We start from the raw sequence: 24954 nt of genomic DNA, 5'->3' as shown, positions 1-24954 counted from the left end.
CTTGAACAAAATCTTGTAAAGCATTTGGGGGAAAGTGTTCAAAAAAATGAATGTACAAAAGATAAACTGGCTAATGTCTTCTTGCCTTTCCACCCTATTTAAGTAAATATACAAAATCCAAACTTCTTTAGTTCTCTGCTGTGCACCTTTTTTACTTTATTCTTTTTTTCCCTACCACCAAGCAGGCTATAGTTAAAAAAGAATATTTATGTAAACATATGTAGATATATACATACATATACATACATACACACACATCTTTCCTATTCCTGATAACTTTGTTATAATTCTGCTCCTTAACTTGCTTCACTATTACTTGACCTGCCCCCACCCGTGAATCCCTCCCTTATCTTCCTCCCTCACCCTTTGCTTCCCTGTTTGCCCATTCCCCCCTTATTTTTTTTATTTATAGATTTTGGAGGGTGCTATACCCTTCATGGTATATATGTATTGTTACTTATTTAAACAATTCTCGATGTGAATAGATTTTTAGAATCATGAATGCTCCTCCCTCCCTTTAATGCCTCTGCATCTATTTTTCCTCTGAACTTCATTTGTATAACACAATCACTATTTTTACCTTAACTCTATCCCAGTTTTTCTATTCAGGTACCCTATTGTTGAAGTCAATCTCAAACACATTATATACATTTCCCATGGGGGAAAAAAACTAAACTAAACAATTTGTTCATGTTGAGTTTCTTGAAATTGATCTTCTAGATTGGCTCTTATGTGTGAAATTTCTATTAAGTTTTTGTTTGGTTGATAGCAGAATTACTGGAGTGGTTTGCCATTTCCTTCTGTAGCTCATTGTACAGATGAGGAAACTGAGGCAAATGAAATTAAGTGACTTGCCTAGGGTTGTCCAGCTAGTAAGTGTCTGAGACAGTTTTGAATTCACAAAGTCTTCCTGACTTAAGATCCAGCTCTCCATCCACTGTGCCAGATAGTTTTTTACCTGTAAAAATAAGGGTAACCGAGTCTTGGAGTGGGTTAAAAGATTATTGAAGTCCCTTAAGTGACAAGGAGAAAAACTTACTTCAGACTGAGGTCTCTTGACTCCAGATTCAGTGGGGGTTTTGTTGTTGTTTTTATAATATGTATCATGTTAAGAATTTGGGAAAATAACCATCTTGCTTAGGACTTATTTTTTTTTGTAATTAGCTCTTGCTTTCTCCTGATTGTAGATAGTAAAAGAGAAAAGCTGTTCTTTCCTATTCATTACTAAGTGTTGTTTCCAAGGGACACCTGGTGATTTGGAGGCAGGGTGGTCATGGCACAATAGAAAAAATAAAGGACTTTAACTTCAGGAAGCATAAGTTAAGTTAGTTATGTGTCTGACTTTAGAACAGTTCAGTCTCCTTCTTTGAATCTAGTTTCCTCTTTTTTGAAAGGAGGGAACCAGACTGGATAAGCTCTGTGGTGCCTTATAAAGTTGTGATCCTGACACTGTTTAATTCAGGGATACAATTAATTGATTTAGACAGAGTTGTCAGTTCGCATAGTGTCATCACCTTCTGTTCTGCTCTTAGATAACTTATACATTCCCCGAGCCATCTAAGATGTAGTGACATCTACCAAGTAGATATTCTTGCAATTTTCTTCATTTGGGGTCTGTTTTTAAAGAAAGTTAATGAGTGATGCTACTGTAATCCATTTGAAGTGGAAGGTATGTCCTGATTCCTGCTTGCAAACTGACACAGTGAATAGGGTTCTGGCCCTACTCCAGGAAGAGCTTGAGTTCAAATCCTATCTCAAACACTCATTACTTCTATGACACTTCTATGACTCTTAATCGCTACCTCAGTTTCCTCACTAGTAAAAAGAGGATAATAACAGCACCTAACACCTGGGGTTTCTATAAAGATCAAATAGAATAATTTGGTAGAGCTTTGCAAGCCTTAAAGTGCTTATTATTATTCTCTCAAGATTGTCATCATCCTTATTGTTATTTATCCCAGGATGTAGTAGAAGAAAACTATTGCTTATTTGTTTTAAGAAGACAAGAAAGTTAATGAATGTAGCTAAACTCTTTAAATTCAAGGGATAAGATCAGCTATTACATTCTGCAAATGAAAAAAGACAACCAGTTAGCTAGTCTGCAATTGGAAGCAAAGGTCAATATGTTACTGTTCTTTGATGCATTCTTTAGTTGTATGTTAAGCTGTCCTGCGGTTTTTAGTAAAGAAAAATTTAGCAAAATTTTATTTTAACCTTACAGATGGGAGGTATTAATTAAACTTTCTTCCCCTTAACTTATCCATTTAGCCCTTTTTGTACCTGAATTTATTACTCTCTGTTTTGTTGTTCTTCTATTATTTAGTTGTGTCCTATTCTTTGGGACCCCATGGATTTGTATGTAGAGTTTCTTGGCCAACATACTGGAATGGTTTGCCATTTTTTTCTCCAGTGTGTCCCCATTTTACAGATAAAAAATGGAGGCATATAGAAGTTATTGGTTCTGTGACCCCAGAAAAATCATATAAGTATCTGAAGCAGGATTTGAATTCAAATCTTCCTTACCTTGAGTCACTGTGTTATCACTTGTACCACCTCCCTACCCCAAACTTTGTCTACCCCTTTGTAAAAACTGGGGTGAGAGTAGAGAAGCATATATTTGCTCAGATAGAGAATTGTGAGCAGCTGTGTTATTTGTTTCAGGAACTTCTAGCCTTCTGTCATGCTCCTACACAGACAAACTTGAACATTTATGTGATTTTTGACAGTAGCCAGGATCTTTGTGGAATAAGGGTTTTTCAAAAACATTTTTCAGTCAATATGTTTACTCTACTCCACCAGCCATGCAGTGATATGGTACATCACCAGTACTTGAAATAGACTGCAACAGGAGGTCAGAATGGAGCATAGATTTTTCTAACACAGCATGTTAGATGAAATGATTTTGTGTACTTTGAAGTGGAAAATTCAATCAGAATTTGCCACACTTTTTAGTTAAAGCAACACTGTTATTTATTGATGAAAGGTAGACTAAGAAAAATACAGAAGACAAACAGAGTAAATGGGAAAACAAACATTTTATTTCTGGTTGCAGCAAGAGACTTTTCTTCTACATTTTATTGAAATCCATGTGATATATTTCCCACCACCCTCCAATCCAAGAGGCATTTAAAATATGCCCAAAAGGTTATAGAATGTTTTGCACTTATGTCAATATTTATAGCTCTCATGCTGGTAAACATGGAATCTTGCCTTTTAAGTGAGTTTAGTTCTGATTAAGAGATGGCCTTCATGATTTAGTAATGGTAATTGCTACTGTCCAAGTAACCGGTTTTGACTTAGTAGTAAAATAGCAGAGTTCATTTGGCTAACAACTGAAGCTATCAATAATGAAGTTGAAAGAGTGTTAGAGTCTGAGCTAACCTAAGAAGGCTGAGAGAATATTTAAATTTATTACTATTTTCCATCTGACCATTGATGCACTGAGAAGTTTTATAGATATAGCTACTTGTTATGGAGATGAATAATTTATACTCTTTTAGAATTTAAAAACCTTCACATTTCTATCAATTTTGTGGATGAATATTAAGGACATGACAGTGTTCTAGCCTGGGCGATCTTAAAGGCATCTGTGTAAGCAACTGATTCCAGGAGAGATTTATTATGTTTTAGTTCTCCTTTAATGTTTATTCCTTTAAAATAAGCATAGACTCCCCAGTAGACATATGGTCAAAGATTATGAATAGGTAGTTTTCAAAAGAAGAAATGCAAAGTATTAACAACTCTATGAACAAATACTCTAAATCACCAAATGAGAACTGTTAAGTTAAAAAAACAAATCATCATCAGAATTCACAAAGATGAGAATGTCTCTTTTCCTCTACCTTTCACTTGAGAAATTTTCCTCATACTTTATGAAAAAAAAGAGACCTCATGCTGAGCCCCACATCTCACATTACATAGACTATGTTCTTTTTCACTTAAATATCAGGAGAGGTTGTAACCTCCCCTTGATTCCATCCTTTCCTGACTTCTCCACTGAATTGCTCTTTCCACCCCTCATCACCCACATTTTCCCCTTTTAACTCACCCCTATTTATGATATCCTTTTTTGCTACCAATCAAACATGCTCATGTGTTTTCCATACTTAGGGAAAAAATCACATCCCACAACTTATCCAACAATCTTTCCTAGTTGTAGGACCTAAATTCCTTGAAAAATGGTGTATAATTAGTGTCTCCACTTCCTCAACTCTCACTCATATCTGAATCCTTTATATTCTGGCTTCTAGCTTCATAATTCATCTGAAATTGTGCCCAACAAAGTGATCACTGAATTACCAAATCTTTACAGAACTCTCTGAAGCATTAGATATTGCTCACTCTTCCCAGAGACACTCCTTTTTTCTGAATTTTCATGACACTACTGTTTGTTCTTGTGCAATTCCTCCTCAGTCTCCCTTACTGGTTCTTTATTTGTGTCCTATCCAGTAATCCTAGATGTTCCTTTTGTCTTTGTCCTGGGCCTTCTATTTGCTCAATATTGTCTCACTTGATGATCTCCCATGGGTGGAAGAAACATCTCTATTCAGATGTTTCCCACGTTTTTTTAATCCACTCTTACATCCCCAACTGCCTTTTGGATATCTTGAACTCAATATGTCTAAAATAGAACTTGATATCTTTACTTTCAAATCTCTTCCTTATCAAACTTCCTTATTCTGTTGAGGGTCCCAGCTTCTCTCTAGTCACTAATGCTGGTAACTTTGATATCTTTCTCACTCTATTCTCATCCATTCCTCATATCTAATCTATTGCAAAATCTGGCTGTTTCTATTTTTGCAATATGTCTTATGCACATATATATATATATATATATATATATATATATATTGCAAATATATAATATATATGTATAATTATATATTTATACACACATACACACACACAAACATATACATACTCCCACAACATTTCTTTTCTTATCATTTATATGGTCACAACTCTAATTCAGACTCTTATTGCCTCTCTCTTGGACTATTGTAATTACTTTTTAACTACTCTCCTGGCCTCAAGTCACTCTCCTGGCCTCAAGTCGCTCCCCTTTCCAGGGCATCTTCTACTTAATTAGAGAAGTGATTTTTCTTAAGTATAGGTCTTTTATGACTCTGTCTCTCTCTTTCTTTCTGTCTCTCTCTTTGTCTTTCTTTATCCCTTTCCCGTCTTCATTCTCTCTCCCCCCATTCTTTTTTGTTCCTTTCTTTTCCTCCTCTCTTCCTCCTTCTCTCTTCCCTCCCTCCCTCTCTCTTCCCTTTTCTTCTTCCCTCTCTCTTTTTTCCTAATTTTCTTTCTTCTTTTGTTCTTCTTACTTTACCCCCCTTACTTTGTTACTTGCTCCAACTATTCAAGAAACAAAATATTGAAAATCCATGAATTTCTGATCAATATTGACCACACTGAAAAATCATAGTTCTTTCCTCTCGGTAGGAGGATGGTAAACAATTAATAATAGAACAAATTACATATTTTTAGATGTGGGGCAAACATGAGTAAATTTTTTTTAAAGGAAAAGCTTTGGGAAAAATAGGAGTTGGCTCTTGTAGGATGTGTAGTTATTGTTTTTGATCTTTGACATGATATCTCAGTTGGGCTTGCTTTGGGTTAGCACTTGAAGTAACACAGCAATTTAATAGTATTAATAATAATTCAACATATCTGCCATATTTCATATCTAGCTATCAATTATAGCTATTCCACTTTCAAGTCTTTAACTGGGAATTTTTTTTTCTCTTTGATCAAAATGTACTACCTTTTACTTATCCTATTTCTTTGCTCTTCTTGAACCTATTATTTGTTTTCATTTTAACTTTCAGTCCCTTAGCTTCTCACTCTGAACATTACTTGCTTTTCTAGTCAGTCTGAATTCCCTAGATAATGATTCTGCCTTCAGCAACTTAGAATTTCCCTTTCACTTGTCATTTCTGCTGTGACCAACTTGTCAGTCCCCAATCTCTAGAAACTTTACTGTCTCCTTTTCTATTGTCAGGATCTGGAATTGTCAGGCCCATCAGATATCTCCAAACTGAAAGGTGACACCTTTCAACAAATTGCTGCTGTCTTAGCCACCCCTAAGTCCATAGTATGCTTGGCAATTTTTTTGTTGCATGACTTACATTGACCATAGTTTTCCAAAATTCTTTCTTTTTCTCCTTAAGCTCCTCATCTCATCCAAAAGCCTGTTTCACCTTATAATTGACAGAGAAGAAAAAAGAGCCCCCCTTCCTTTTCTCCTTGAAATGTCTCTGTCTTTATCTTATATCCTTTCTCCTTCCCTTGTATTTCAGAGGAAAAATAATCACTCTTCCCCCACTTCCAAGGCTACATTATCTACTTGAGCCTTGAGTATCAGCTCATTAAATATCTACCAGCTGTGGGTTTCATCACTTCTGTTCTCTATGCTTTACATCTCCAGTATTGTCCTTTCCTTTTTTTTTGCTAGATTTTTTTCTTTTGTCTTAAAAAATTTCCATCTTCCTTTTCTTTCCTTTCTTAAATTTATAGTTCTCTTGAGGGTACCATCCTTTTTTCTCTCCCTTGGTTGCTAAACACCTTCAGTGACTGATCTAGTCACATTGCCTTTATTTCCTCACTTTTCATCCATTCCTGAATCTCTGTAGAACCTGTACTTTGCTCTTTTTAAAGTCTGTACCATTCTTTATTCTTCCTATTATAATTGATACTTTTAATCACCTCCTGCTTCTTGACATTCTTTTTCTTGGATTCCATGAGCCTGCATTATATAAATTTACCTCTTTTCTTTCTTGAGTCTCCTTTTTTATAATCTAAATGGATTTTATTTCCCTTTCTGTCCCCTAAATGTTGGCATTTGGCATTTTCTATAGTTTAGTTCTTAGTACTTTTTCTTTCCCTTTCTATTGATTCTTTGTGTGTGTGTGTGTGATTTATTTGCTTTGCTTTGCTTTGATTATCACCTGTATGACAAAAACCACCAAATATCTAGTCTGGATCCTTTCTCACCCAAGCTTCAGGCCCACATTTTAAACTCTCTGCTGATGTCAAGAACTTAGTATATCCCAAATAATCATTTTTTCCCCTCCATCTAATCTCCTTACTAAGGAAAATAGAACTAGTATTGTCCTGTCAACAAGACAGGAAACTCCAAAATCCTCTTTAACTATCTGGTATTTGCCCAGAATTACACTGTACTGGGCGTGTGTGTGTGTGTGTGTGTGTGTGTGTGTGTGTGTGTGTGTGTGTGTGTAGCAGATCTCAGACATTTATCAAAGATCCTGAACGCAACTCTTTTTTCCCACTATGTCTGGCTACCTCTCCTTTATGAAAAAAAGGTAATAATACTGTCATTATCACCCTTAGGAGGTTATGAGCAAAATGCTTTTCAAAGTTTAAAACATTGAAAGTTAAAACAGTGAATGGATCAGCTCAAGTATTCCTTAGAAAATCTTAATTCTATCCACCTTATCTTAATTAACATATTAAGTTAATATGTGTTTGACTCTGGTGATACAAGGACGAAAATAAATTCAAGAGTCCTTGCTAAAAAGTTATAGGCTATAACATAGCTACAAATAAATATAACATAAGGTGGATGGATTTAGGAGTTTCCTGTCTTGTTGACAGGACAACCTATATCAGCAAACTGATATAGGTTAAACATATGTAATTCTTCTAAACATATTTCTATGTTAGTCATAGCATTAGATTTTTTTTTTAATAAGACTTTGTTTCATATCTCCTGCCCACTCCTTCCCTCTTCTGAAGATGGTGGGCAATTTTATATAGTTTATATATGTGCTATCATGCAAAACATATCCATGACAAAAATAAAGCAAGTGAAAAAACATACTTCGATCTGCATTCCCAGGCTATAAATTCTTCATGTTGTTATGGATGACATTTTTTTTTTTGTGAGTGCAAAGGACTTGTCTTGGATTATTATATTGCTGAGAACTGAGTCATTTATAGTTGATCATTACCCAGTGTATACAGTGTTTTCCTGGTTTTGCTCATTTCACTTTGCATCAGTTCGTACAAGTCTTTCCAGGTTTTTTTTTTTTTTTTGAAACCCACCTGTTCATCATTTGTTATTATACAAGTTTCAATCCTTCTTCTGGTATTTACAACCTTAACAAACCATGGATCTTCTCAGAACCTCAATTTTCTTATCTATAAAATGATAGAGTTATACTAAATGACCTTTGAAGTCCCTGTAGATCCCAGAATTTAGTGCTGAAAGGAATGTTAAAAATCATATCAACTTTATTTTGCAGATGAGGAAACTGAGGTACAAAGCAGGGAAATTACTTGCCTAAGATCATATAGATAATGAGTAGCAAAACTGTTTTCTTTCCCCTATATCACCTCTTCTCTATAGAGGGAGCTTTATTCTTTGTTGTTGACTCAATTTTCACTCACATCCAACTCTTCATGACCTCATTTAGATTGTTTTGGCAGAGGAACTGGAGTGGTTTTTCATTTCCTTCTTCAGCTCATTTTACAGATGGGGAACCTGGGGCAAATAATGTGGAGTGAATTTTTCAAAATCACACAGCTAATAAGTGTCTGATGCCAGATTTGAACTCAGGAAGATGATTTTTTTCTCATTCCAGGCCTGGCACTCTGTACACTATGGCACCACCTACCTGCTGTTTATGCTCTACCTCATCACAACCCTGTGAGGTAGATCATTCAAGTACTAAGATACCCATTTAATCAATGAGAAAACTAAGGTCAAGGTGAAGTAATAAATCCAAGGTCATATAACAAGGAAATGTCAGAACTGGGACTTTGATGCAAATCTCCTTACACCAGGCTCAATGTTCTTTCCATTTTCCCTTCTTTCCTTTCTCTTTATAAATGTTTTAAAATGAATTTGGGCAATTAGATAACCCAGTGTGTAGGATCAGGGAGACTCATCTTTCCAATTCAAATCTGACCTCAGACACTTAGGTAGGACTTGTGTGATCCTGATCAAGTCACTTAACTCTTTTTACCTCAGTTTCTTCATCTGTCAAATGAGCTGGAGAAGAAAATGGCAAACCACTCTAATATATTTGCCAAGAAAAACCTAAAGCAGGATCACAAAGAATCAGAAATGACTGAAAAAAATGACTGAACAGCACTTCAGTGAGTGAATAAATGATGGATATCTTTTGCATATCTTTATGAGTTCATTTGATTAGTTTGTGATATATTTTAGTGGCTGCCTGTGGAGAGATGTGAAAGTTTTGCCTTATTTCACTATCTGAAAAATTTCACTTTTCCTTCCCTTTTTCTCTCCTGATTATTCATAATTGCTGCAGTTTGTAGAGATATCTTTGGCTCATTTAAAAAAACAAACAAACTTCTTTTCATTATTTATTCCTGCATCACCTATTCTTTCTTTTTCTAACTAAGCCCTCATTGATCTTTACATCACAGCTGATATTTATATAGCACCTACTATTTGCCACATATTGTTAAGAGCCATTAAAATATTACTTCATTCAATACTTGTGCAGTTGTACAAAGTGCCTTTCATATGTCATTTCATCCTCATAGCAACCCTGGAAGCCAGTTGTTATTATCCCCATTTTACAGATAAGAAAACTGAGACAAATAAGTTGAATGACTTGCCAAGATCACAAAGCTAGTAAGCACCTGATGTTTAAACTTTAAATGTATCTCTCTCTGGCCCCAGGCTAGTTGTTATTAAAGAAGTTCAAGAAATTTTGTTCCCTCTAGATAGCGTGGACCTAAGTGATGGGGATGAATACTTTTCCTCCTGAAGATTAGTTTATATTTTTAATTACCAAAGAATAAGAGGTTCACCTCTGACAATTTTAGAGGGATATCGGATTTTAAACTTGTACCACTGTCAAAAAACATATGCTCAGAAATCACAAAGATCTGTTTTGTGAATAGAATTTAGACTTCAGAAAGAGGCAATTAAAAACCCAAATCTTACTTCTCCTTTTGAAGCTTAAAGAGAAGTCTCAGAAAATTGAAATGTTTTCTGCTAATTAACTGTCACAAATATGATGTCATTAAGCTCCAAGTCTCTTTAGTTATCTTCAAAGTCATTAACAAAGATTGTAGGATCCTCTTAAATATGTAAAAGAGAAAACAAATTGCCAAATCATAATGAATGTTCTGTAGAACTTTCCTATTTCCCTTAGAATGCAATACTAATTAAAGAAGGATTTCATTATTTTCTAAGCTATTGTATGCAGCAGTATTCTTCTTTGATAAGAATTCTAATGCATAGAAATGAATTATTGGTACTTGTTTTTATGATTGGTCATTTGTAAAACTCTTTGGGTCACATCTAATTGTGAAAGTTCACTATTAAGTAGCAATTATTCTCTTTACAATGTTAAGAATATACAATGTGTTGATTATGGTGGCTTACACCAATAATCCCTACTTCTGGGAAGGCTAAGGCTAGAAGATCACTTGAACTCAGGAGTTATGAGCTAAGTCAGTCAGATGTCCAGACTAAATCATCCCCATCATTAGGGGGTGACACAGCTACCTAATAAGGGATGTACTGGCCCCAAAATGTAATATATCAAAACTTACATGCAGATTGGTCCCTTCAGAGGCCAACCTTGGTGACATAGGGAAACCTAATTTCTTTTTTCTTCTCCCTCCACCCAAGGAAAAGTCCATTTTATAGAAATTGATGCTGTTGAACATCAGAGATAACATGACCAGTGAATCTTAAAGATTGTTTCTTGGGAGCCTTTCATAGAAAAAAAAGACCAGTTTCTAAGAGCACTAATAAATGTGAAATACCAATTTCCTTATTACCCCCTTTAAATTCTCCACAGTTCCATATGGCAGGGGCCATTGAATACTGAGTAAAACACGTTGTCTACATGCCAACTGTTTCTTTCATTTGTTTATTTCATTGTGATAAATCTTAGCCCTGGTAGAGAATCTAGTTCACATTATTGATCATTTTAATCTGGATGCCATTAATTTCCCATTGCCCTCACTCTTTTTTATATGTACATTGTAAAGTGTGTTCTGCAATTTTAGTTATTTTGCATTTAGATGAATAGAAATGCCCAGAAGTACGTAGACTTTGGAGTATTGCCTTCACACCACTTTTTAGGAGTCCCATAAGTTAACTCAGGCTTATTTTGGGCCAGAAATTTATTACTTTCACAAGTGACCATTGCAAGAAGTAAGGTATATGCTTAGTAAATAAAAATGATGCATTTATATGCTGTAGAAACTCAGGACCATTGATAAATAGAATAAGCTGCTTTTCTTTCTTCTGAATTCATGTGTATTTTCTTTCTCTTTGCACTGTGTATGTAAGTTTCAGTGGAATATAATCAAGAAAAACTAATATATTTCTAATTTATTTACAAGGGAGCATTCATTCTTTAATAAATAAGCCAGTGGCACATTATTTGTTGGCAAACAAATTTTCACCAAAAAAAATTTAAAGAATCCTCTAGACTAGGGAGTATTAACCTGGGGTATGTGGACTTGATAACTATATTTTGGAAAATTGGATTCCTTTATTATCCTTTGTCTTTATTTTATACATTTAAAAATATTATTGTTAGAAGAACTCCACCAAACTGCCAAAGGGTTACTATGCTTCCCCTCTTTTCTTGCCCCATGTTTAAGAACTCCAGCTTGAAGACCATTGTTAAATATTAGGGTGAGGCCTTTCTAAAGGCCTTATCTCTTCTATGTCAATATGTCTTCTATGTTAATGATGATGGTTAGATCCCTTTAAGACTTACTGGTACATGGGGATGAAGTTTGTTCACTCACTGAAATCTAGCATAGAACCCATTCTATTTCATTCCTGGCACTTGGAATTTTCTTTTAACAGAGAGTCATTGGTATTTATTCATTTCATTCCCAGGACATTCTCCTGGGTAATGAGAAGATTCTAAGATCACATCAGACTTCTGTAAATTTGAGATGTGGGTAGCTATTCTTGTCGAAAAATAGCACAGACTCACAGTGACTCTGAAAGGTGCCTCATATGTACTATATTAACCATCTTTTAAGAAGCTTATGAACATTGTAGCTTTTATCGATTCCAGGGAATTGGACCCCACAATAAGCAATAAAAGTCAATGGTAACTTTCTCCCTATATAGGGGTGTATGAATCAATATTTTGAATTTACTATAATTTGCTGGTAATGGATAGAAGAACTAAAAGAATTTCAGTGCCGTCCTGTGGGTCACAGCTGTGCAATGCAACCTTTTTTGTCCTTAGCTAAGCTCTGGTGTAGATCATCATCTTCCTTTAATAACTAGAAATATGGTTGGTAGCTGAATTGGTAGGTGTATTTATTATTCAGTTTCACAAGATTATTTTACCTAAGTCAAATAAAAAGACTACATGTATTTATCCCAAGAACAAAACTTGCCTATAGTGACCTGAGTTTTGCAAACCTGAAGGATTACCAGATGCCTTTTTTTTTTAATTAAATACTTCAGAAACATCAAAAACCTGTAAACATAGTTCCTCTTGTACTCTTCAGACTTATGGAAAAAGCTTTCCTAATGTAATGCATAAAGTCTTGGAATTGGAATCAGGAAGGGCCTTCTAAACTTACCTCCCACAATCTAGTTGTGTGACCATTGGTAAGTCACTCATTCACTGTGCCTACATCCTTATCTGTAAAATGGGGAATATCAATATCCATAGCATCCATTCAGAGGCTTGTTTTAAGGATCAATGAAATAATGAATTTAAGATATGCTTTATAAACCTAACCATAATGTGTGTGTGTGTATATATATATGTATATGTACACATATATATATGCATTTATATAAATATTTAAAAATACACATATACACACAAATATAGAACTTTATATAAAAACAAGATAATCCTTAACCTTAAGAAATTCTATAAAAATAATTATGATGTAAGGTAGAATGTGAATTATCTTATATTTATTTAACTATTTAAAAATTGTTTCCTTGAATAGAGTATAGAATTCTTGAGGTAATTTTTTTTTCATTTATGTGTCTTCTATCTATCACAGTTGGAGAAGGAAATGGCAAACTATTTCAGTGTCCTTGCCAAGAGAACCCCAAGTGACATCAACTGAACAATTTATCATAGTGTTCTTTGGGTGGCAGCACTCAGTGCTGTAAGGCAGCTATCATATCCCATATGTGTACCCTTTGTCTTTTCTTTAAGGAAAAAAATGGTTGTTGAGGAGTACTTCTGATATTTTTAGGAGTTGTGAATGTTTTTAAGAAAGATTTTAAGCTATATGATAAAATAACTACTGTTTAGTTTCACCTTTGTTATAACTAATAAGTTCATAAAGATTCTTAAACCTGAAAGACACACATAGGGAATCCTACCAATCCCTTCCCTTTTTTGGTTATAATGAAGTTCAGAAAAACTAGTTGATAATTTTGTAATATTCCCATTTAATTTGGACCACTAGTTCCCTTTTTATGCCACTGAACTTCTTAGCCTTAACTCCATGGTTAGTTATTTCAAAGATGACCTTCAGCACCTTATAGTCATCTATTCCCTTAACATCCTTCAGACTCAGTCAATATCCTACCTTCCTTTTTATCCTCAGTTGTAGTGCCATATTTCCAATTATCCAGATTCTCAAGCTATGGTGTTTTACTCTGCATTTTCCCTTTTTTTCTATCCTTCTTTTCTATTCTTCCTCCAAAAGTGGGCCAAACCTTGTTGATTCTATTTCTCCTTTCTCTTCTCTCCACTCATGAAATCATCACACTAGTTCAGGCCTTGTCATCACTAGTGTGAACTAATACAATGACATCTGAGTTGCATTCTCTGTCTTCTGCTTCTCCTATCTGGAGTCTATCATTTTGATTTTTCCATTCAGACAAATTGATATTCTCAAAACATTAGTCTGGTGATGTCACTGATATTCACTACATTTATGTAGCTCCCTATCATTTCAGGATAAAATATAGACTATTCTACATAGCATTTAAAGCTCTTTATATTTTTATTTTTTTCTATATCTCATAATACTCCTTTCTTTGCACATGATTTATGGGCAAGCTGGTTCCATATACCACATCATGTTTCTTTTCCCTGTGTCTTTATGACATAACTAGAATATACTTGCATATCATGGAAATTTCTTGCTCTTGAAAAGATTCAGCTAAAGTATCACTTCTCACCCAACAGTTATAATATTAGTGTCTTCCCTTCCCCTCCCAAATTACTTTTGATTTACATGTCATATCTTTTGTATTCACTTATCTGTATATATATTATTTTTCTTAGTTGACCATAAGATAAGCTCTGATGTGATTGGAGACCATAATTTTTTTGTCTTTCTAGCTTTATATAATAATTTATCTATAGGTACTTAATAAATGTTTATTGAGGAAATGGAAAAATAAATCCTATATAATTAATAGGCACAGTACATAGCTTTTAAGCCTGAAGAAAAAAAATAATACAGAACACTAAGTATGTTTTCTCTAGGCATTATAATGTATATAGACACCTGGTTTTTAAATGTTGCCTTGCTCTTTTCAACAATGAGGTGATTCATGTCAATTCCAATAGGCTTGTAATGGAGAGAGCCATCTGCATCCAGAAAGAGGAATAGGAAATTGAATATGAATCACAACATAGTATTTTCACTTTTTGTTGTTGTTGTTGTTGTTTTGCTTGCTTTTTAAAATCTTTCTCATTTTTCCCTTTTTATTTGATTCTTCTTGTGCAGCATGATAATTGTGGAGATATGTTTAGAAAAAGTGCATGTGTTTAATATATATTGGATTGCTTTCTGTCTGGAGAGGAAAGGAGGGAGAAAAATTTGGAATACAAGATTTTGCAAGGGTGAATGTTGAAAACTATCTTTGCTGGTATTTTGAAAATGAAAAGCTATTATTAAAAAAAGAAAAACAAGGGGAAAAGGAAGATTAAAAATGTTGTCCTAGTTGTCCTATTAACTTCTATTATTATGTATTTATGCATGTAAACATTCTCTCTCCCTCTCCCTCTCCCTCTCCCTCTCCTGCCTCTCCCTCTCCTGCCTCTCCCTCTTCCTCTCCCTCTCCCCCCTCCCCCCTCTCCCTCTCCCTCTCCCCCCTCTCCCTCTCCCTCTCCCTCTCCCCCCTCTCCCTCCCCCTCTCCCTCTCCCTCTCCCCCCTCTCCCTCTCCCCCCTCTCCCTCTCCCTCTCCCCCCTCTCCCTCTCCCTCTCCCCCCTCTCCCTCTCCCTCTCCCCCCTCTCCCTCTCCCTCTCCCCCCTCTCCCCTCTCCCCCCTCTCCCTCTCCCTCTCCCCCCTCTGCCTCTGCCTCTGCCTCTGCCTCTGCCTCTGCCTCTCCCAAAAGCAACTGGGGTTGTCAAGGGACTGGTCTGGGGCCACACAGCTAATAAGTATTATCTGAAGCCAGATTTGAACTTCTTTTATTTGAAATGAATTAGACCTCCATGTCAGTGCCAATTCAGAAGAACTTGGTGAAAAAAATCTGGGCCTGGAGTCAGGAAGATCTGAGTTTCAATTTGGCTAGACCCCAGCCAAGTCATTTCATCTCTGTTTGCCTCAAATTCCTGCATTGTAAAGTGCAGATAATAAAATATAGCACCTATTTTCCAGAATTGTTAGGAGGATTGAATGAGATGATGTTTGTAAAACCACTAAGCACAAGCTCTATATGAATGCTTATTCCCTTCCCCATTTCCAGTTGCCTGTAATGAGTCAGGCTACATAATAAGGTATGTATGATTTCAATTCAAAATTTGGATTTTAAAGATCAGTTGATTCTCTTTGGTGTTTTGTTTCCCCCCCCCCCTTACCCCCCCCCCAGGCTGGGGTTAAGTGACTTGCCCAGGGTCACACAGGTAGGAAGTGTTAAGTGTCTGAGATCACATTTGAACTAGGCTCCTCCTGAATTCAAGGCTGATGCTCTATCCACTGCGCCACCTAGCTGCCCCCAGTTGATTCTCTTGAATGGTTTTTTCTTATTCCTATAGAGAAATAAGACCTTCAAAATTCTATCACAATTTTGCTTTTCTTGGAAGTCTAAAATGACATTGAGTCCTTCATTAGTGAGCCATGCTTCCTCTTCCCCCCCCCTTTTTTTTTTCCTTGGCACTGAGAGCAAAGTAATTTATATAAAATAGAAGTATTATTAATTCTGGGAATGATTAACATTTTGCTTAATACTCAACCATCAGCCTAGTAGACAGGAAGCAAACCTTGACTAAGTAGTGAGATTTTCCCTATTAGTTGAATTACCAGACAGAACCTGTAGGAAATGGGTCTGGTTCCTGAGTTTGTTTTGTGTATTTAATTTTTTTTTTTTTTTTTTTTTTTTTTTTAATGTCAAGGGTACACCATGCAAGGAAGAATTGGAGGCTACAGTAATTGGCTGGAAAGGAAGCATGTTTTACTTGTTCATTTATTTGGAGTTAGCTGATTATTCCAATTGTCATGCTTTTTCAACTTTAAAAGCTTCAGTTAGAAGTGTTACCTTTCAGGGCCTTATTTCAGATGAAATCGGTTTCTGTTAAAATAATTTATGTGTGAAATGTGCTTAGTACTTGCCAAGATCTGTGGACATTGTTCTTCTCTAAAAGTAATTGCCAGTGTTTGGTTTAATTTGGAAACTCTTTTGACAATTGCCAAGTGACTCTATAGCTTAGGGATGGTAGGGAGAAGGATCAGGGTATCTAGAATGGGAATGTCACCAAGTAATGGGTTGTTGTGGGCTCAGCTGGTTTTCTCTTGTTGGAAGGTAAGTTTAGCTAATAATATACTTTCCATCAATCCTATAAGAAATAAAAGTAGGGATATGTGTTTAGTTTCAATTTATAATTGAAATTGATTTTTTTCTTCATTTTCTTTATTAACTGTCAAAATAGTAGCATGTTATAGTTACCCATGAAAGCAGGCTCTTCAGCCTAACCACTGAAATTTGCTTTTCTAAGACAGAAAGATCTAAAATATCACCTTTTTCATAATAATCTCCTTTGCTTGTTATTTTTTGGCTTGGTCCTTTGGCCCCCAACTAATCCCATCCTGCCATGTGTCTTGGCTTTCTGCTCAAGACATAGCTGAAATACCTACCTTTTGCTCTCTTGCCTTCTTATCTGATTTATTTTTTTTTCTCAAGTCTTTCCTAGTTAAACTCACCCCTACTGATCCTTTTCTTTCTACCCTGCCTTATTGCCTGCCTTGGGATTAACCGCATATTCCTTTGTCCTTTTTCCTTCATATTGTTTCATATGCATATGGTCTGTCTCTTCCAATAAATTTAAATATTCCCTGGTTTTTATTTATTTTCATTTGTAGCACTTCCATCACTTAGTACAATGATGTAAGTATTTAGGCACTCAATATGTGCTCATTAGCCAAATAAGCTCCTTAAGTAAAAGAATCATCAGTGAGTACTCTATAGTTATATTATGTAGAAACTTGTCAATAGCTGGCTCAAGCAACTAATGGCTAATTAAGAAATCTTAATTTAAAAAAAAAAAAAAAAAAGAAGTTGTAACCAGAAAAATACAAAGATTCATAGAGGCTGCCATGGTACTTCAAAAGCCAAGTTGTTAAATTAAAACCTCTCCCATACTTTTAGTTGAGAGGGTCCTTAAGACATATTGAACAGGTATTGTAGAAGGAAGGGACTCCATTTTGTAATGAGTAGCAGAGTTGTATGACAGTAGGATCTTAATTTGTGAATAGACTCCCTATCTGCTTTCTAGGATTCTGAGAAAATACCTATTATAAGCTGTAAAGACTTTATTGAGAACCCTTCATTTTGCAAATGAGGAAACTGAGGCAAAACAATTTGCCTAAGGTCAAAGAGTTTGTGATAGAATTTGGACACAAATATAAGTCTTCTTGGGGCCAAAGTCAGAAGTCTTCTTTCTGTACCACACAGCTATTATAATTGGTTTCCAAGAAAACATGAAGCTACATGAAGCAATGTTTCAGGAGAAGGAGAGTTTAGGGAAGGAAAGCTTAGATGATTGGGAGCAAGGATTGCACAAGAAAGAAAACAAAATAAATGTTTGGAATATTTTTTCTCACAATATTAAATGGTGTGAAATTATTGTAAAACCCACCTCAGCTATACAGGTTATTATTATTATTTTTTAAAAAGTTATATTTTGACTTTGACTAATTATAGTTTAGTAGACCATATGATTATATGAACTTAGAAAACTTATACTAGACTTTGTTAGGAAGAGAATTCTAAAAGTAAAAACTGAGTATAGATCCATCATGGCATTTAATGTTACAGGACAACTGATGTGATGTTCAAAATATTGGATTGGGCATTAGAAATACCTCAATTCAAATCCTATTTCCTACAGTTCCTGGCTATATGGATATGCTCAAATGATGTAAACCCTTTGAACTTCAGTCTTCTCATTTCTAAAACTGAATGGGTTTTGGGAACTTGAATAAGATGTCTTCTAACACCTCTTTCCTCATTAAATCTATGATCTTATGAACTGCTCTGGATCTTGTTTGCCCTGGTTTATTGTATTGATATTCATTCCAAGTCATAATCTTATGAATCAATTTAAATGGATGGCTCAAAGATTCTTCAAACATGTGTGGAACTTTGAGCCATATGCTATTGTTTGCATATACATAACTTTTAAATAGTGGAAATAAATAAAAATTACTTTAGGAACATAATGAAAATTGCTTTTATATTCAAAGCATGAGAGTTTCTTTTACCATTTTCCTCAGTGAAACAAACTATTTGAATGTTTTTTATTTAAAATAACTTGAAGGGGGCAGCTAGGTGGCCCAGTAAATAGAGCACCGGCCCTGAAGTCAGAAGGACCTGAGTTCAAATCTGGCCTTAGACACTTAACACTTCGTAGCTGTGTGACCCTGGGCAAGTCACTTAACCCCAGAAAATAACAACAACAACAACAACAATAATAATAATAATAATTTGAGGAACAAAGACTGGAAGGTCCAAGGCTGGAGAACTCTTCATTGTGTTTGTAAACAGAACTGCAAACAGTTAAATAACTTCTAATCCTGTATTTGAATCAGCCTAATGTGTTCCTAAAAATCAAAGAATTTTAAAGACAATTTCAAAATGATGAAACAATTAATTTTAATTCAACTAAATATTTAAAATAAACATTTGCCACAAAAGCCTTTTTAGAAGAGAGGGGTGAGAGAGTAGTAAAATTGTTTAAATAGTTATAAGGCTTTCAGAACTACATTTCTGGAAATCACCACTCTAAATAATGTTACCTCCACATTCCAGAATGCCCATGGTTTTGTCAAAGTAGATATTGTACTCAGAGATGTAGGCTGTGGCTTAACCTGTTCATCTCAGCAATTGTTGCTTACTACTTCATAAATCCTCCATAAGAAACTCACCCAGTGATTTTTGGGGATTTCTTCTAGATCAGAGATTTTTAACTTGGTGTCCATGGACCCCATGAATACTTTTTAGGAGCTTGTAAATTTGAAAATAAAAAAATATATATTTTTTTCACTAATATTAAATGAAAATTTATCATTTCCTCCTATTATGAATGTGTGAAACAAACCATAGTAGCATTACATTTCACCAGGTTGCCAAAGTAATGCGGGTTTCATTACACAAAAATTTTTCTGGGTATTGTTTGGATAGCTGTAGAGCTTATCAGTGATCTGTTTGATCATCACTTGTTCTTGCTTTATGACTGCTCTACCTTCTTTTCCACTCATGTTTTCCCCTGATGACATTCTTTATATTATTCATTCTATGTTTTTATTTATAATGTGCTGCATCCCTCATATACCCACCATGTGCCTCATTGATTGCCTTTTGACCCTCAGCTTGAATTCTTCAAGGAATGTGGCATTCTATATCCCATCACAGTATAGCACTATTTGGAGACTGTTATGTTTAAAATAGGGACCACTGTTTCAGGGAGAGTGGAGTTATTGAGTTTTCCAAAGGCCTTCCAGTCTTTCTTTTACCTTTGAGACAACCTAAATAATAAGTAGTAACAATAATAAGTCCCTTTTGGGGAGCAGGGGAAAGGGAAGATAAAGATTTTTCAGTTCCTTAGTGGCTTTTTGTTTTTTAGTAATGAGTCAATAATTGTTAGATTATCAAAAATATCTTGCTTAATTTTTAAATTATTTGTATGTCATCCTCCTTACTCCATTTTTTTTTTTGGGGGGGGGGCCATAAATGATTTGAGTAGATGGAATTGCTACTTTATGAGTTATTTGTCTAAGTACATAGCTACATTTATATCAAATTTAATGTTGACATTCAACAAATATGAAACAAAGACTCAAATTATGGGAGATAGCATAAGGGCTACATATTTAGCAATATAGCTTAACCATATCTACACGAAGAGCTGAGATATATCAGCTTGTGGTACTTATACATTAGGTCAGCAGCCATCATCATCCTCTGCCTCAAGTTGCATACTGCTCTGAGTGTTCATAGACTTCATCAGGTAGAATGCTCCCAAGGTCTCAGCCACAGTGCATTCATTTTTCTCACTTTATTACCATCACATCTGATTCCAATTTGCTACCAAATTGAGTTTCCATTCCCGAGCTTGACATTCAAGCCCGTCAGGTGGATTAGCGCTGTCAGCTTTGTTAGTGTAGCTTCAGGTCAGCTAGCATCAGCCTATTAAATGTCCTCTGCTCCCCATCTCAGCATCTTTGCTACTTGTGTGGCTATCCCTTTGAGGAGCAGGACTGGGTTACCCAATGTAACCTTTTAGCAACAGCAGAGGGTTGCCTATCATAACCTTTCTCCTTGTTGAGAAATAGTAATTTTAGATCCACTGAATAGCTTTTCTGATTAAGAGAGTGGTTTTTAAGTCCTTATTTTCTTGCTGTTTCAGCAGCTTTTCATCAGGCCAGAAAGACTAGTGTTCTGTGATTGGGTCATTAGGTGGAATTTGATTGATTGGACTATTGTGCAGAGGAGCTGTCTTTGATTCATTTGTCTGGACCTTTTTTACTTGCTTTCTATACTTACTATTTCTGCATATGGAGCTTAAACATAATTTGTGAAGTTTTGCTTCTAAACTGGGAGAAATTGTCAGCTTTGCCTTCTTTCTGTTTTTCCTTTTTTTTTTTTTTCTTTTCCCTCCCTCCCCTCCCCCCTCCTCTCTCTCTCTCTCTCTCTCTCTCTCTCTCTCTCTCTCTCTCTCTCTCTCTCTCTCTCTCTCTCTCTCTCTCTCTCTCTCTCAAACTGACAGGATTTGAATATCCAAGGTTAATATAAAGATCTTGATCTAGGCTTTTGGTTAGGAGGAAAGAATGCTGTTTGGGGAATTTTACAATGGATTCCTGGGGTCTCTATTGAAAGCAGTTGTAATCAACTAAGCTAGTATTCTCCAAAAGGGAAGCAGATTGTTATACATACATACATACATACATACATACATATATATATATACATATATACACATATATGTATATATATGTATATTTCTCAGCTAAAGATCAATTACCAACCGATCATACTAAATAGGAACACAACAAATTCAATATTTGGATTTTTAATTATGTACCCATTCCTAAGGCCATATGAATGTTTATGACTATATTATCAAGATTATCAGTAAATGGAAATATCCTTGTATTTCATATGTTTCTTAATTTAGGGTTTTGTAACAGCAAATATTTATCCACTGAAGGCTAATCAAGGTGAGCCAAGGCTTTGTTTCATTTCACTATTCTTTTCCACCTTCCCTAGCCCCTCTCTCTACACAGCCTCTAAGTTCTGAGAAGAGAAATGTAAACACTTAATACATCTCTAATCATTTCTCCTTAAGTTTAACCCTGATATATGTCACAAACAACAATAGGAACAAATATCCGTCAATTGATAAGAAAAGCAGCCAATTTATAGAACTGTCCTAACTCTCTCGTTGTCAGATATCTTTTTTATAAGGTACATCAGGAGAAATTATGATTTCTGGAGCAGCATATTCTCAATATATCTTGAAGATATGATATTACTCAAAAAAAAAAAAAAAGATTGTTGTATTGCCTAGAAGCAATATCTGACACTGCCTTATAAGCTAAGGATTCAGAGATCTTCAATAAAAAGTGAATGGAAAAGATAAGAGACAGAGAACTGAGGAGGGACATGTTTCAAAAGACAATGCTTGAGCTTCTAGAGGGCAGAATATAAATGAAAATAATGAGAATGAATAACCTAATATTATCTCATCTTTGAGAATTTATTGTGTGCACATTTGAGATTGAAATAGGTCATATGTCTAATTCCTTTCTATTCTTTAATCACAAATAATATTGTGGTTACTGAAGAATTCATTATAGTGAGTCTGGGTCTCTTTAGCATCTTTTTTTCTTTTTGGTTGGTTTTCTGACTTTCTGTTTATATAGACTATAGATGATTGATTGACTTTTTAGCTATAATGGATAACATAATGTATTTCCTGATATTATTAGAATGATTCATCATAGTGAACATTTTTGAGTCTGCAACAGGCCGTTTTTAAGTGCTGACATTTTCCTGGTTTCTTGAGGATTAAATCAAAGTCCAGTTTGTATCATTTATGCTTTGTTTTTTGTTTTTTGTTTTGTTTTGTTTTGGGTTTTTTTTTTTGCCACTTTGATATACAAAATGATGTGCAATGGTGTGTTTTTCCCCATCTTTAATCCATAGATAGTTCCTTTATATTTATGTAGTCATTAGTTGACCCATGTTGTTACAGTGTAGTCAAGCATATATTTACTTTGAAGCCAGAGGATCTGAGTTCAAATATTAACACCTGATATTTTCTCCCTTGAACATTTTACTTTTCCCAGATCTATCTTTCCTTATCTGTAAAATGACAGGTTTAGATAAGATGGTCTCTGAGTCTGTTCTAGCTGTTCATCCCTGATCCTAACTGCCTAAATTCTTTTGCTTTCTTACCAGATGTAAGACTTTGGGACCATGGTAGGGGAAAATGTGACATATTACTTTGTCCCTAGAGGGTTTTTTTTTTTTAAAATCAGAACTTTGCCTTTTTTAAAATTAAAAAAATTAATTGTATTTTATTTTTTCCAAATTATATGTAAAAATAATTTAAAGTATTAATTTCTATAAGATTTTGGGTTTCCAGTTTTTCTCCCTCCTTTTTCCTCTCTCCTCTTCCTAAATAGTAAACAATTTGATATAATTTAAGTATGTGCAGTCATGTAAAACATATTTCCATATTGGTCACAGTTGTGAAAGAAGAAATAGACAAAAGGAAAAAAATATGAAAAAATAAAGTAAAAATATATATGCTTTGATCTGCAATTAGTCCATAAGTTCTTTCTCTGGATACAGATAGCATTTTCCAACATAAATCCTTTATAATTGTCTTAGATCATTCTATTGTGAGAAGTTGATCAGAGAATATTGTGTGCAACTTTGCTTTTTTAATAATTAAATTTCATATTTTTCAATCAAAGAACACCTACCTTCAAAGTCCACCTCAGCTGCGATTAAAAAGAATAAACTCCTATAACAAACAGATATGGTCAAACAAAACAAATTCCCATATTATTCATGTGCTAAAGATTTTGGGGGAGGAAAAAAGCTTCATCCTTTAGTTCATCATTTCTGTTAGGATGTGAGCACTATGTTTCATCATGAATCCTGTGAAATCATTACATAGATCATATTTGTAAAGTTTTCCAGCAATGTTTGCCTTTGTTATATTGTTGTTATTGTGTAAATTATTCTGGTTCTTTTCACTTTACTTTCTGAAAATTCATGCATGTCTTACTAAGTTACTCCGAGATTGCCCTGCTCATCATTTCTTACAGTACTGTAGAATTATATCACATTCATATTCCATAACTTGTTCAGTCATCTCTAGTTGATGTATAACCCTTTAGTTTCCTTTTTTGATACCTCATAAAGAACTAATACAGATATATTTGTAGATATTGATTCTTTTTCTTTTTGTTTAATCTCTATGGCGTTATAAGTCTAAGTCAAAAGGTTTATTTTTTAGATTAGTGTGAACTTGTTTTTAAAATTATACATGGTATTAGAATCATAATACTGATTTACAGCATTTGAATATGGTTGTTACAAGAGGTTAATGTTTTTCCATTTTTTTTCTCTAAAAAATCAGAAACAAAGTAAATACATTTTTTTAAAGGAATCATGCAGGATTGGAATTAGGAGAGAATGATGTCATTGAAATTTCTCCATGCAAAAAATGTGAAGAAAAATTGATTTTTTTAATGTTAAAAAAAAAAGCTCATGTATCCCTGTAATGTCATCTTTCTTTCTTTCTTTCTTTCTTTTTTCCAGAAAGAGCTGAGTCTCCCTAGAAGAGGAAGTTTGTAAGTAACACAAGATTTTTTCACTATAATCTTTTGTATAATGGTGATGTAATCATTCATTGAAGTATTTATTAGGTTTGTCAGTGGCAAATTGAAGGTTAAATGTGACAACTAACTGGTCTTAGCTTAGCAACAAAGAAAACGGAATTTATATGCATGAGCGTCAATATTCCATGATTTGAATATAATTGAATGTCCTTTGTAGTGGCCTCTAAATTATAATTACAGTGCAAGATTTCCAGGTTTCTAATGGGTGATGTGAACTAAGAATGCATTTTTATTCTATGGTGACCCTTAATTTGAGAGAAAAAAATTCTGCCAATTTAATGAGCTCAGTTCTTTGGATGAAAATATTTGGCATGCAGATCTTATAAATGGCTGTGTTAAGAATGATTTCTGTGCTCTAACTTCTAGAAATTCAAACTGTCTTTTTTTTTTTTTTTACACCATTGCTGAGCAGAGAAGACTATATTGTTTTAGATCTGAGTTGTTGAAGATAAGCAGTGAAAATGTAGTTTATACTATATCTCATTCTGTTTTAATGGCCTGACTCATGTGATGCTACTTTATGATTAAAATTGCAGATTTATGTACCTTGACTTGATTTCCCCATAGTATATTTCAACCTATTGTTTTTTAGAATTAATAGTACGTTATTTGCCTTATAGATAGCTTT

At 34.6% G+C, this 24954-nt stretch overlaps 1 protein-coding gene across 1 annotated transcript in view; it reads left to right on the top strand.

The window, feature by feature from the left end:
* The window catches only part of MAST4 (microtubule associated serine/threonine kinase family member 4), a 769506-nt gene that overhangs the window by 386704 nt on the left and 357848 nt on the right, over positions 1-24954 (top strand). Inside the window, 1 exon segment of the mRNA XM_074282373.1 lies at positions 24247-24278. Within this exon segment, the coding sequence (XP_074138474.1) occupies positions 24247-24278 (32 nt within the window).

This window comes from Sminthopsis crassicaudata, chromosome 1 (genome assembly GCF_048593235.1).
Source record: "Sminthopsis crassicaudata isolate SCR6 chromosome 1, ASM4859323v1, whole genome shotgun sequence".
Taxonomy (NCBI): Eukaryota; Metazoa; Chordata; class Mammalia; order Dasyuromorphia; family Dasyuridae; genus Sminthopsis; species Sminthopsis crassicaudata.
This window is presented reverse-complemented; position numbering and strand designations above follow the sequence as displayed.